The 13,207-nt window shown below is 35.9% G+C and overlaps 1 protein-coding gene across 10 annotated transcripts in view; it reads right to left on the bottom strand.

The window, feature by feature from the left end:
- ASB5 (ankyrin repeat and SOCS box containing 5) overlaps window positions 1–13,207 on the bottom strand; it is a 41,822-nt gene that overhangs the window by 7,615 nt on the left and 21,000 nt on the right. For 5 of the 10 annotated variants that reach the window (XM_086891592.1, XM_086891587.1, XM_086891591.1 and 2 more), the window contains 2 exons: window positions 3,290–3,357; window positions 471–550 (listed from right to left, as the gene is read on the bottom strand). In XM_086891592.1, the coding sequence (XP_086747718.1) occupies window positions 471–550; window positions 3,290–3,347 (138 nt within the window). In that variant the 5' untranslated portion in view covers window positions 3,348–3,357. Of the gene's footprint in view, window positions 1–470; window positions 551–3,289; window positions 3,358–8,396; window positions 8,493–8,701; window positions 12,261–13,207 lie in introns of those variants that run through there. The other 5 variants (XM_086891584.1, XM_023924996.2, XM_086891585.1 and 2 more) reach the window with 4 other exon arrangements.

The following is a 13,207-nucleotide window of genomic DNA, read 5'->3' as shown; positions in this document are numbered from 1 at the left end:
AGGACAATATCATAATATTAAAATTCAGCATTTACAGTCTATCCTTTTGATATTAGCTTTTTTTTTTTTAAATTACAACAATGCAAAACCCAGAACCTTTCATTGATTCTTCCTGTTAACTGGTATCTTCCTGACTATTTACCCAAAGGCTTAAATCAGTGAAACTATATTGATTTATATCATGAAAGAAGGGAAGACTGACACAAATTTCGATACAATTTTGTTTTGTGTGTCTGGAGTGTTTTTGAGTTTTTTGGGGGGAGAGGGTTAAAACATACAAAGGAAATATTTTAAACACTAGCTTATATCTTTATAATATGAAAAATTTCTAAATATGTATTGGTCTGAAAAATTCAAGTGAAAAAAGCAAAACAAAGCATAGTAAATCTGCATTAATAATCTCTGCCGAGAGATTAAATAACATTCATGAAATAACAAAATAAAAGCAATTGTATAAACAGAGTCTTCACCTGTGACAATAAAGTCCTTAGAGAAAGAAGACGTCCTTGACTGGCTGCCTCATGCAGAGGTGAGCGATCTGCCCAAGAACCTATATAATAACAACATTTATTGAATAAGCCATATCAATTAGAAAGGGTTTGGAATGCACAGAGCAAAGCAGAAAATATGATGCACAGAATGAAGTCAAATGTCCTATGAAATTAATTTTTCCTGTTTAGAAACTCAAATGATTAGTTTCTAAACAATAAAAAAGTGCTCTATTATTAATTGTAAATATCTCTAATAAATCACTATGTGGTTCACAGAACAAAATATTGAGATATTGATATCAGTAATATGGTTGAATAAAATCATTAATTACCATATTCCACTTCTATTTTTGCATTGTTCATTTTTAATACGCATAACAAAACTTTGTAGCTGGAATATAGGGATTATTTAGACTTAAACCAGACAAAAAGCTGCCTGAAGAAGTTAGAAAGAAGCTGGTTAATATGAAAAGCAATGTGGGAATCTTTATGCATGGTGAGATTAATTTGAAGCTACTACACAAGTGCAAAGAGAGAAATACAATGAGAATCACAGTAAAAAATTATTATAGTAGAAATAAGATACACAGTCTCAGTTCTCATTCCATAAACTATTAAGCCTAGAAATAATTAGATACGTTTTCTGTAAAGGTTTGGCCTTTATTTTCATTTATCACCCCCAAAAGAGAAAGGTGAAAAAATAATAATAACCCAACAACAATCCTGCATTCACACACATAACCCTCCATAACTCCCAACCCAGCTTCCAGAGACATCCTGAAGCTCTTGCTGAAGGACCTGCCCTTTCCTCTAGATGACTGCACACTGACAGGACCCTTCTAGCCAGCCAAGGTTGCAGGCAGACCTGATACTGATTTGTGGCAGGAATTTTGAAAATTCAGTTTTGAGAGGCTGTGCAAGGAAGAAACATCTTCAAAATGTATTATGAATTTTCAGTATTTATTCCTCTAAGAACAAAATCGCTAGAACTGTAAAATACTAATGCAATCACTTGTGTGAGTTATATCAAGCTGCCCAAAATTCCGGAAGAAACGTAGAGAATTAGCCTGGAATGCTGAATTGGTAAGACCGGCAGGTGACTCTTCCACGCGTGCGGGTTTGACTCTGCCAGGGACAGGGACTGCCTACAGAGCCAGCCGCTGCATTTACTGACAACCCAATGCATCTGAAATGTGAAGGCTGTTGCTCAATCACTGGCAGTCATCAGCCCAAGCTCTAAGATAACTACACCCCAGAAATAGACCCTATTTCTGTTTCCAACTGGACTCCTTCTGTTCACTAGCCTATTTCAGAAACAGGCTTTTGTTTACTATAAACACCCCCCTCAGATCACATCAAGAATGACAAAAACATTGAGGCTGCTCAACCTGAAAAGAAATCAGGGCCTAGCTAAAAACATATGAAATGGTACACAATAGGAAACTGTAGATAAAACCTCCATTTTCCCACTGGTGTTAGTGAATGAGGCTAAAACTTACACAGACGTATGACGGTATCTTGGAGAACATAGTGCACTTTGTGACTCAGCACTACTGAATACTACTGAGAGCAAAAACTTGGCAAAACAAAAGCAAAGATGATTATTTAAATTATCATAAGACTACATAGAGCTGATCACAGAAGTTTGAAAGTATGAGAGGAAGGTTTTATAAACCTGACTTTAAAAAAAACAGTGAGATTTCTATTATGTCTCTGTTATATTCTATGATTTTCTCTGGCTGACTACTGCAAAAAATCCCTCAAGTTTAAATCTGTATTTAGAGGTTGCTTTTGGTATTTTGCCCCCCTGTCTCTATAGATGAGAACATCTCTCTCTTGACAGCTTATCCTACTCAATGGAAAAAAAAAGAAAAAGCAAGCCACTTAACTGATTATATGGAAAAACATCATATAAAATCGTAAGAATTTTGTAGCTTTTATGCCCATTAAATACACTTACTTTTCAGACTTTTTTGTAGCCATGTATAAACACAACAAAGATGCAGGAAGGATTTGAAAGCAACATTTTTTCACCTTTATTTCCTTCACCTCCTTCCATCTTGGATTGATTGGAAGAATGCCTATTAATTACTCCAGTGACATTTGATAATCAAAAGATGCCAGATCCTGTTGTAAGCTCTGGTTTGTACCTAGATCCAACTTATATCCCTATCATCAGGATGAGACATTCAGCAGCCAGTTTTTTCTGATAAATCCATAAAATCAAAATACCTGTGTCATCTCTACTACAAATAAAATCTAAAAGCAAAATGTTGCAGAACTATTTTGTGCTGACCGAGTTTGAAAAAAGAAAATTCATATTCCAACTAATTTGTTGATACAGTAATTCATCATTAAATACCACAGGGACATATTACACAGGGAATATGTTCAACATAAATATTTACCATAAATAAACATCAAAGGTGTTTTAAATTCTTTGCCTAGATTACTGCCTTCTGCTAATCTACAAATTACAATGTCTCTCACTTATAAGTCATTAGCAAAAATATAAATGCTTTCATTCATTGTGTTTGTAACAGCAGTATTAGCAAACACAGTCTATTCCAAAATTGATAATGCATTAATTCCCTACTGATACTGTCTCTGATAATGCTGAATACAAAGTATCTCTAACTGAAGCCTCATTAGTTTCAAGTTCTCTGAGGTATAGTTTACCAGAAAGGCAAACTATTACAAAGCATCATTGCTTTGTAAGTATTAACAAAAAAGAATAAATATATTCACTGCATTAACAGGTGAAGTTAAAAAAAAAATTACAAATTATTATACAATACCTAAATCTCCATCTCCCCATGGCACTTCCAGCCAATTGCAATTATAAATCCTACTCATTTCTTTCAATCTGGAAAATAAAAAAAAAAATAAAACAACAATAATAATAATAATAAAAAAAAAAATCTGCTCTGGCTAGTTGGACCTGTCCTTAACACACTCTGGCTATGTTTGGAAGATCAGCAGTTCCCTGTAATACGAACTTTCAGCCTTCAGTAAAGACAGCTTTGAGTATATGAGTGTGTACAAATTGTCAGTTTCTTAGGGTAAAAGTCTGCTGCTCTTTTTTGCCAGTTTTTCACATTTCTTTCTTTACTATACAGCTTCTCAAAGGGGCAGTATCTGTGCATTGGCTTTCCAAGACATTAACTGGAATTTCAACAGAAGAGAAATTCACAATGAAATCAAGAGAACCTTGACATGATTAAATTGAGGGACAAGCTCCTTCTTTTTTAACCTCATTCAAAGAGATACAGTTTTGTATCCTCAAAAATCAGTACCAGTGCATAGATTTTAAGGGAGGCACTGCCAAATATCCCTGTGTTATTTTACTACTTACTCATAATACATCTGGAAAAGAAAAGCAAAGATATTCTGAACATGTTTCAAATGCTGTTTGTGCTGCACCTGAACTATGTTTTTCTTTTAGTAATTCACTACTCCTTCAGTTACGTTCTACAATATTCTTTGGTTGTTGAATTGGGGCATTGATAGCTATTCTCAGCAGTGAAAATGTCCAAAAATAGGGCTTTTCAGTTATGACTTTGATTCATTTCTAAGTCATTAATGTTACTTTCCTCACGTTTCCCTACAGACTTCACTCCTTTACTTCTACCTGCAATTATCTATAAGTCGTTCCTGCAATTATAATCATAGTAGTAAAATACGAAGTAAAAATAATTTCACAACTGTCTTTACCTCCAGTCAAGTCATTCCTTTTTGTATTTATTTCTAAAACTTTGTGAAGTCTCCAAAAAAAACCCACCAAAAAGCAACAAAACAACCCAAACTCAGTATAAAAAGTACATTAAAGGTTAGATTTTCAAAAGCAGGACTGCAATGAATGAAGTTCTTCTCGCTGACTTCATTGGGAAAGTATTTATACCAGAACTCAGCCCTTTAAAAAATTACTGCTCTACAGCTAAATAGATCAAGGCCCAGTCATCAGAAGAAGCACTATCATCAAAAAAGACCTGAAAATAGAATCCTGACACAGCTCATTACTGGGAGATGAGAAACACAGAGTATTTGAAAAGCATCATAGCTAATATTTATTTCTGCAAAACCAATAAATGTTGTGTATTAAGACAAGCACTGTTCCCTTTTATTTTTTAAGATGGATTCTAAGTGCTTCAGCTTCTGGCAACTGAAGCAACAGGCAGGATGAATAACTAAAGAGAAAAACTCTGCAACAACAGAGTCCCAAGATCAACAGAATCACTCCAGTTGTTGAGAGTGTCTGCTTTTTTGTATATCTAATTAGGTTCTAACAGATTTTTACTGTGGCACTATAAAATTACTCATTTGTCTAAATCCCTTATAAGATAAAGAAGCATGTCATCTACTTAATTGATATGTGATGTTGGAAAACTATTGAAAAAAATCTTCAATGAAGGATTTAAACTTTAAAAAATACATCTATGATGCTTAATTACCATATTTACATATGACCAAAAAAACAGAAGCCACTTTTTTTTTTTTAATAAATGAAGTTTAAGCACTGAAAAATTCCAAGAGAATCAGAATTTAGGCTAGAGATTATTATAATATGTCTGAAAGAAGAGATGTAGTTCAAGTGGAATTTATATGTCATTTCAATATGTCAACTAATCTGAAAATTCTCTAACTATATTACTTAATGTATATAAATACATATATATTCATACAATCAATGAAAACTTGATTGGCTCAAACCAGTATACTTTTTATATACTTTATATGTTTATCATAATGTAGACTTCCACAATTTGCAGAGCTTAATGTAAATGCTAACAAATTCCTACTCCTAAGAGCCATACATAACAAATCTACCTTCCCACACAGTTGTGTCTCTAATGAACCTGCACCACATGACTACACATTAGTTTTGCCATTCCAGTGTTGTATTTGGTGAATAAGTTAATTCAAAATTTTTTCTATCTCCATATCTAGCAGGATCCCTTTAAGACATGTCATCCAAATGATAAAATCACTGTGAAATTGTTAATTTTCTACTGCCTTTTTCATGGTATTGTCCCCATAACAAAAGAATACTTCAACTGCCCTGCTGAACCTATATCAAAACATCATTCATTCATACTGTTGTGTAACTAAAGAATCAATACACAGAGTTTTGATGCTTGAATTATAAAATCATTCTAACAGACTATTTTTTTTCTGACTTCTTAAACATTAGAGTGTACACCAAAAGCACAGTTTAATTGTGGTTATGAGAGCTCTGAGCTGAATTTTCAGCTTTAGATAATAATAACCATGATCAGCCAAAAAGCTTTCACATTAGAGGATTGGTCCTAAAACACACAAGTGCCAAAGCAAAGACAATAATGGAATTTACTTTTAGAGACATTAAAATGTTAACCCTTTCTCCCTCCCATTCACTGCATGCCTTCTAACCTTTGCATCAAACAGAAAGACATAGGGTATGTTTTTTCAGAGTATAAACCTAATGCATTCTCAGATCATCATTCATGTTGCACAGCTAAGGAGGTTGGGGCTCAGTGGAAGAGCACAGCATGTGACTGTGCTGTCAAATACTGAGGTATAATGCACTGAATGGTCAAATCAGTGTGGCACAGGTAACATTTAGAGTGTTTGGCATTGCACTTTAACATACTTTTCACACAGAAACACAAGCCACTGAACTCTATAAAAAAGCCTAGAATAACACAACAGCAATTTCCAAACAGCTTGCTTGCTTGCCAACAGAAGCAACATTACAGTATGTGAAGATGATGGCAATGACAATGGTAGGAGCAGCAGCAGCTGATGCTGGCTCTGTGCTTGGCCTTGCTCATGTGGGAAGGAGTGTGTCAGGCCCCTTCTCGTGTCACATGAAAGCACAGCCACAGCTCCACGTCCATTGCTCATGCACAGGTTGTTTTTTCCATCTTCTTGAAGCAGCAACAACTGTCGGGATATTTTTCTAACCTAAAGTAGCTTGCAAAGTCTGTGTGCCCTACTGAGTATGCCAAGATATAAAATCACAAAAATCTCCAAATTCAGTAATCTATTGGATCCACATCAGATTGGACTTGAGTAAGAGGAGCAGCTGGTAATAGTCTTTGGCTGTTATTATTTCCTTGGACAAGTCACTAAAACAAAGTAAGGGTTGTTCTAGTTTTTCTAGTTCCCAACTAGAAGGTGACAGAAAAGGCATATGGACATTCTTAGCTGAGTTCAGACTCTGAAGATTTAAGTCTGGAATAATTTTGCTCTGCAAACACAGTCTTAGCCTTAATTCAAAGCACAAAATTTTTTTCCCAAACTGTGCTGAGAATTCTCTGTATTTTCTCAGCCTGCCTGAGAGTGAATGCAGCACAGGGCCTAATCCCAAGCCTTATAAACAGCAAGCAATTGTGCAGCAAAGCTGGGCCCAGTGTGTGATTTTTGTCACATCCACGAGATTTCGGAGTTGTGGCTCCTCAAGCCAGTAGGCTGAAGGCCTTTTCCCATTTTGACTCTATCCTTTCACCTTTGTATCCAATCTTATGATATATTCCACCCTCTGCATCACTTTCAGTCCATTTTCCAATCTGTCTGTTTAATTACAGACTGCATTGCAGTATGACTTTCTCTTTTGCTCTGCAGGGGTGCTTGTAGAGCCAAGTCAGATTTGGATGCCTCCATGGATGAAATAAAGAGGGAAAAAAATATCCTTCAGACTTGATAAAAGAGATACTTGTTATTCAAATGAACTGCAACAACTAGAAGCCTTAAATGCAACAGAAGTATCTCAGTACTTCAGGATGTCTATCAATAAATTGGTATAACATTCCCAGTATGGCAATTACAAAGACGCTCTAAGCAGCTAGACTCTGTTAATATGGATTCTTCAGGAAATTTTAGTTTCCATATTTTAGTTAGATTCTGAGAATTTCAAAACTAGACTAATTTGGGCTATTTCTTTGTAAGAGTAGCAAGAGACCCTAACCTTCAACCATATAATGGAGTGGCTAGTACTAATGCTGATAAACTCTTGTGATTTTTTTTTTCAGCTGAGGGATATTGTCCAAGATTTTTTGGAAACTACTGACCTAATGAGCTAAAATGACCATTAAAAAAATGTTCTTTAGGTCAGGAAATCTTTGTCCAAACAGTGAAAAACATGAGGGCAAAAGATGCTCTGCGTATTCAAGCTGATGAATAAATGCAACCATACAGTATCATTGCATTCAAATATTTACTCACAAGATAATGAAACTGGTGCTTAAATCTTGAATATTGCTTAGGTCTAAAACTGTCAATACTGGAAATCACCAAAAGTATTTTAAGAATAACTCTGATTTCTATAACATATAGCTATATTTTACATGGTAAATTCACAGTTCCTTAATGCACAACATATGAACTCCTGTGTACTCCTTTCATTGACTGTTTTAACATTTCCAGTTTTTTATTTTATGTCATATTGTCAGAAATTTCAAGTCTGACTTCCTTCTTTTTTTTTTGTTTCACTCTAAACCTTACGATATCACAAATATTAAATGGAATAATGATCACTCTTTAAAAAAATTCCTCTTAAGGCTCTTACAATTACACAGAGCTCCCTTTTACACACTTGGACGATGAAAAAGAATATACAGGAAAATATATAGGCAATAGGAGTCCTAAATACTTCCAACAGAATTTATTCCTCATTGCTGAAAATGTCAGTGTTCAGCAACTTAAATACTTCCTAAGTACTTCTCTATGCAAAGCCTTACAATTATATCTTTGTCCTTAGTATTTTAGTACAGGACAACAATTCTGTCACCTGTGTTCGTCTACTGCCTCGTATTTCAGCTATCTATAGACTCCTCACACACGAAGTTATATGTAAAGTTTATTCCTCCCCCTCCTTTCATTCCCTGGTTCCCCATAGTAAACAATTAACCTTCAGTATCCAGTTACCTTGCGACAGGACAGCAAAAGTCAGGGTAAGTCAAGCCTTAAACACTTGCACAAGACAAATAGGGCAGATAAACAAGAAATGGTATTTTAGATCAGCTGATAAGAGAGCAGAAAGAACAAAAATAGCCTCAGTACCCTTCTGTTAACCCATGCAAGACAACAAAGTGCCACTAACAAAAGCATGCATTTACATTACAGCTAGAAAATAAAAAACAACAAAATTCCGTTTTATAGCTAGACCATGATAAATTGGGTCAGCTCAGCATATTTCAGTACCCGGTTTCTGAAATGGCTGCTATACTAACCTTGGCTGGTCAGAATACCCCAGCTAGCTTTCCGTTTCGCAGGACACTCCCCTACACTTTCTAGGCGTCTTTTGGGGAGATTCTGGCTCCTCTGAACAGCAGTGTTTGTTGTCATGATTTGTTTCTCGAGGAAAGCCTGTCTGTCATTGGTGCAGGTGCTCTGCTCTGACGAACATCCACAAATGATTTCTACTACCTTTTTTCCTCCTTTCGCTTTTTCACAAAGAATCTTGCTGTACTTACTGTAGAATGGCTACAACACTGAAATCCATTCAGTAACATTTACTAGCTTGGACTAGTGACTACAGAGTGGGGGAAGGGAAGGACTGCTCCAGCATTTTCTATTTTTAAAACAGAGAAAGAATCAGCTTAGCTACAGCATGAGTCTTAACTATTTACATGATTTAAATGGAAAGAAGGTGTTAATTTTTTAATCATTTAATACAAAAAAGAAACAGATTCTTAAAGCATAAGTATTCAAATGCTTTGCTGCTTGAATACTGAGCAGCCAAAAAGAGAAAACCAAAATTATTTTATCAGAATGGAAATTCTTTTAATAATAGTAACAACAATTACTGCTGCATTAGGTTTCACTCATATGTAATGTGCAATTAGGAGTGATTTTAGAATTCAGGAGAATCCATGAAACTATGAAACACTCCCAGTTTTCTGTGATTTGTTTCTTGGTTTTGTTTTTTTTTCATAGGGGGCAAGTTATCTACAAATGTCAACAGAAACTACGTCCTGAATAAAAGCATGTTTTGAGTAAAAAAAAATAAAATATTTTGAAAGTCTGATGCCATTATGAAAGTAAGGCTGTAGACTTGTCAGAAGAACACAGAGCAATATTTTTTTTAATAGTCAAATCAACCAAAGTGTGCTAGAATTTATTGTTCATTACTATGTATCAGGCTGAGACTATACAACAGAAATCTGCAGAGACAAGCAATCAATTATAAAATTCCATCATGGTAGAAGACACTGATTTCTCTGTAATAATACCATATTAAAATGTCACCTTACTTCCCTGGCATTTCCTCATTATGTCCTTCTACAGATATATAAATTAGCCACTTGTAAATTTTTAACAAGCAAATTAATATTGCTGAGTTTCACTGATACTACTCTTTTCAGGTAGCTGACAAAACTTAAAATTCTGAAACAATGCTCAGATATTTAATGAAATTTTATATATCCCTCTTGGGTTTCTTTTAGGAGAAAATCAGAGGCAAGATTATAGTTAGGTAGGGTGAGGGGAAGAAGAAAGAGCAGCTGCAAATTTCACCTTGAAGCTACTGCACAAGAGAACTGTCTTGCTTGGAATCACACTACACCCTTTACAGAGCAGAAGCAGGTGGGCTACTGCTTTTCTCACAAGAAGAAAACAGCACTCTCACAGACATTACGCTGCTTGCAGGTTTTCCTCAGGTTTTATCTAGCTGAATGAATCAGAATATCTCCCATACTGAAATAAACACTTCAAGATATCCAGCAATCAGACTCTGTGTGTAAATCTGAAACTTATAAATGGGACATTATAAATATATTACGTTAATACTAGAATTATATGTTACTTTGTAGTGCTTTCTTCCAAGTAAACAAATACTGGAAGAGGAATTAACAGGAGAGCATACTAGGGATGTGTACACATGTGCCTGTGCAGGAAGATACCAGCATTATTCTCCTGTGAGAAATAAACACTGACATTTTTGCACTTGCCATGGCTCTGAGGCTCATCTCAGTTTTAAATTTCCATTTGGAATGGAATTCCAGGACTCTCAGGAGAAGGTGGTGAGGATCAGGATCAAGCAAAGCATCTGGGACTGCAGAGCAGGAATTGACAGTGGTCTGGCAAGAAAAAAATCTACATTTTTTTGTGGGAGTTTTTGTGGGTGAGCTTGTCAGCTGAGAATGAATCTGTGCCTTTCTACAGGAGTGGAACAAACCTGGAAGTACTTCATACAAATGCTTTCCACATTCATTCCAGCCTCTGCTCTCTCGTACTAGTCTGGGAGGTGTGACTGGCAGGAAAGCAGCAGGTACACAGACAGCTGCCATGGCTTCAAAGAGGCAGAGCCCCACAGGAGTCAGCATCAGCTGCTCTCTTGTGCAGACAAGTGCACAGGAAACAATGAGCTACCAACGCAGTTAGACCACCCCCAAAACCCTCCACCTTCAAAGCATGGCTTACAGGAAAAGTACCTCTGTTACACAGAGATATTCCACAAATGCTTGCCACTTATTGAGTTACTTTGAATACTCTAGAGGACATTAAGAAATATGCATTTTTGTGCTTTAAACCTTATCCAGTTCAGGACTCTAAAAGAAACTTTTCACTAAATTCTGCTAGGCCAAACCATTCAACTTCCAGGCAAAAAACATTAAAAAGTCTTATTAAAAGAGTTCACAAATACAAAATTAAAAAAAAAAACCCAAAAAAATAAAACAGCATCAAAAATAATCTGAAATTATGTTAAAAATATACTTGAGATGAGGGAATGAACATGGTTAAAACCCTGGAGTAAGGCTGAAGACCACGCTATTTCACTTCCACCTCTGACATGGAATTGCTACGTGATCTTTCTCATGTCAGCCTGGACATCTATGCCCTGGACTACATTAGCTACAAAATAAAAATCATTATCCTTCAACTTCATTAGGTAATAAAAATATTAACATTCAAAATTGCAAAACTACTTAGGCTTAGTTTGAGATCCTGTTGTTCAGCTTTTTCCCTATAGAACGCATCAAAACACTTGCAAAATCTGCCAGAAAACCTTTCACAGAAGTGTAAGTAGGTGTCCAAGCATGTAAAAAATACAGTTGACCATTATTTTTCCTGACTTGGCAAACAAGAAATTAGGGTCAGCATTTAGATTACAGTTACTCATGGAAGTAATGTGGTTATCTTCAAAAAAGTAGCCAGAGGAATCAGCAGATGCTACAGTTTGAGAGTAAGGAAACCAGAGGACTTTACTGATGGGTTTGGAATTCTAACCTAATTTAGCATACAAGCTTTAAATAAAGTACTATGTTACATTTCATTAATAATCAGTTCTGTTCAAATTTATAACCCAGAGGAAGAAGTGTTAAAGGAAACTTTCAAAATAGTTTTAGTCCAGATTTTTATGAAAGGAAATGTCAATAAAGTTTCAACATTTCCATGTCAGCACATAGCTCTGAATTTAAAGGGGCAGCAGTTCTCAACAGGTGGGAATGAAAATAGAAGTAAATTTTTGTCCCTCCCTTTCAGCAGGGAACTCATTTTATTTTCAAGACTATTTTTAAGGCAACAGAGATGCAATTGTGGTAACACACAAAAAATGTGTTAATACAACCTGCAATACCCAAGACCCTCTTGACCTTTCAACATATGCAGTCCAAAGCAATACAGTCCAAACTTCTATAACAATAATTTATCTTAGGAAAAATTGCACAAAATTGCACTATTTTGAAATGTCACAGATCAGTATTCTGTGTGCAGCCATCTCAAACCAGAAAACTGATGACCCACCTTGCTTCCAAAACTGTTCTGTACTTTCAGGTTACTCTGTTTTCATGACCAGGATAACTATGGGGTCACAGTGACTGCATGGAACCTGCCACCCTACATTCTGGAAGAGGACTAGAAACTGACTCTTCCTCCTCATGTGATCCACACCCTGCAACCACAAAACTGAAATGACAGACAGGCTCCCTGTGGCTCAGTGCCAGGACCTCAGGAGTGGCCTGCCATTTGATATCACCAAAAATGAATCAGAATAAATCTTGAACATTCCTCCCTATAGAAGATGCCAAGATGAAGCTAATTTTAGGAAGGATTGAGGAACTGTGGTTACTGACAAAAACAGCATCCTACAAGGCCACAGTGGTACCACTGTTACATTCTGCAGTGCCAGCTCAATGCCAAGGAACATAAATGCACCATAAAAGTACAGGGACAAAGCTCTAGGAGCAGAACAGGGAAAGGCCAGGAACAACTTTTTGTTTGTTAAATAGATTCTTGCATCAAGCCATTCTTCATGGCAAGTATGGTGGTGTTTTAAGTCAACGAGAAGCTTAGGCATTAACCAGGTCACCAACCAGTCCTCTTGACAAATACCAGCGGATAGGTAGATAATGCTTTCATGGTCACTAGTTACTTAACCATAAAATGATATTGCTTTACATCATTATAAGCACTAAAAAAGTCTATTGTATACTCTTAATACAATCTCATTACCGAATCTTAGCTGGAAATCCAAATCAGTAGTAGTAGTAGTAGTAGTAGTAGTAGTAGTAGTAGTAGTAGTAGTAGTAAATAATGATAATAATGATGATGATGATGATGATGATGACAGAATCACAGAATCAGTAGGCTGGAAGAGACCATCAAGACCATCTAGTCCAACCCATGTCCCAGCACCTTAACTAAACCATGGCACTGAGTGCCACATCCAATCTTTTTTTAAACACATCCAAGGACAGTGACTCCACCACTTCCCTAGGCAGACCATTACAGTATTT

Source organism: Cyanistes caeruleus, chromosome 5 (genome assembly GCF_971803275.1).
Source record: "Cyanistes caeruleus chromosome 5, bCyaCae1.hap1.1, whole genome shotgun sequence".
Lineage (NCBI taxonomy): Eukaryota > Metazoa > Chordata > Aves > Passeriformes > Paridae > Cyanistes > Cyanistes caeruleus.
This window is presented reverse-complemented; position numbering and strand designations above follow the sequence as displayed.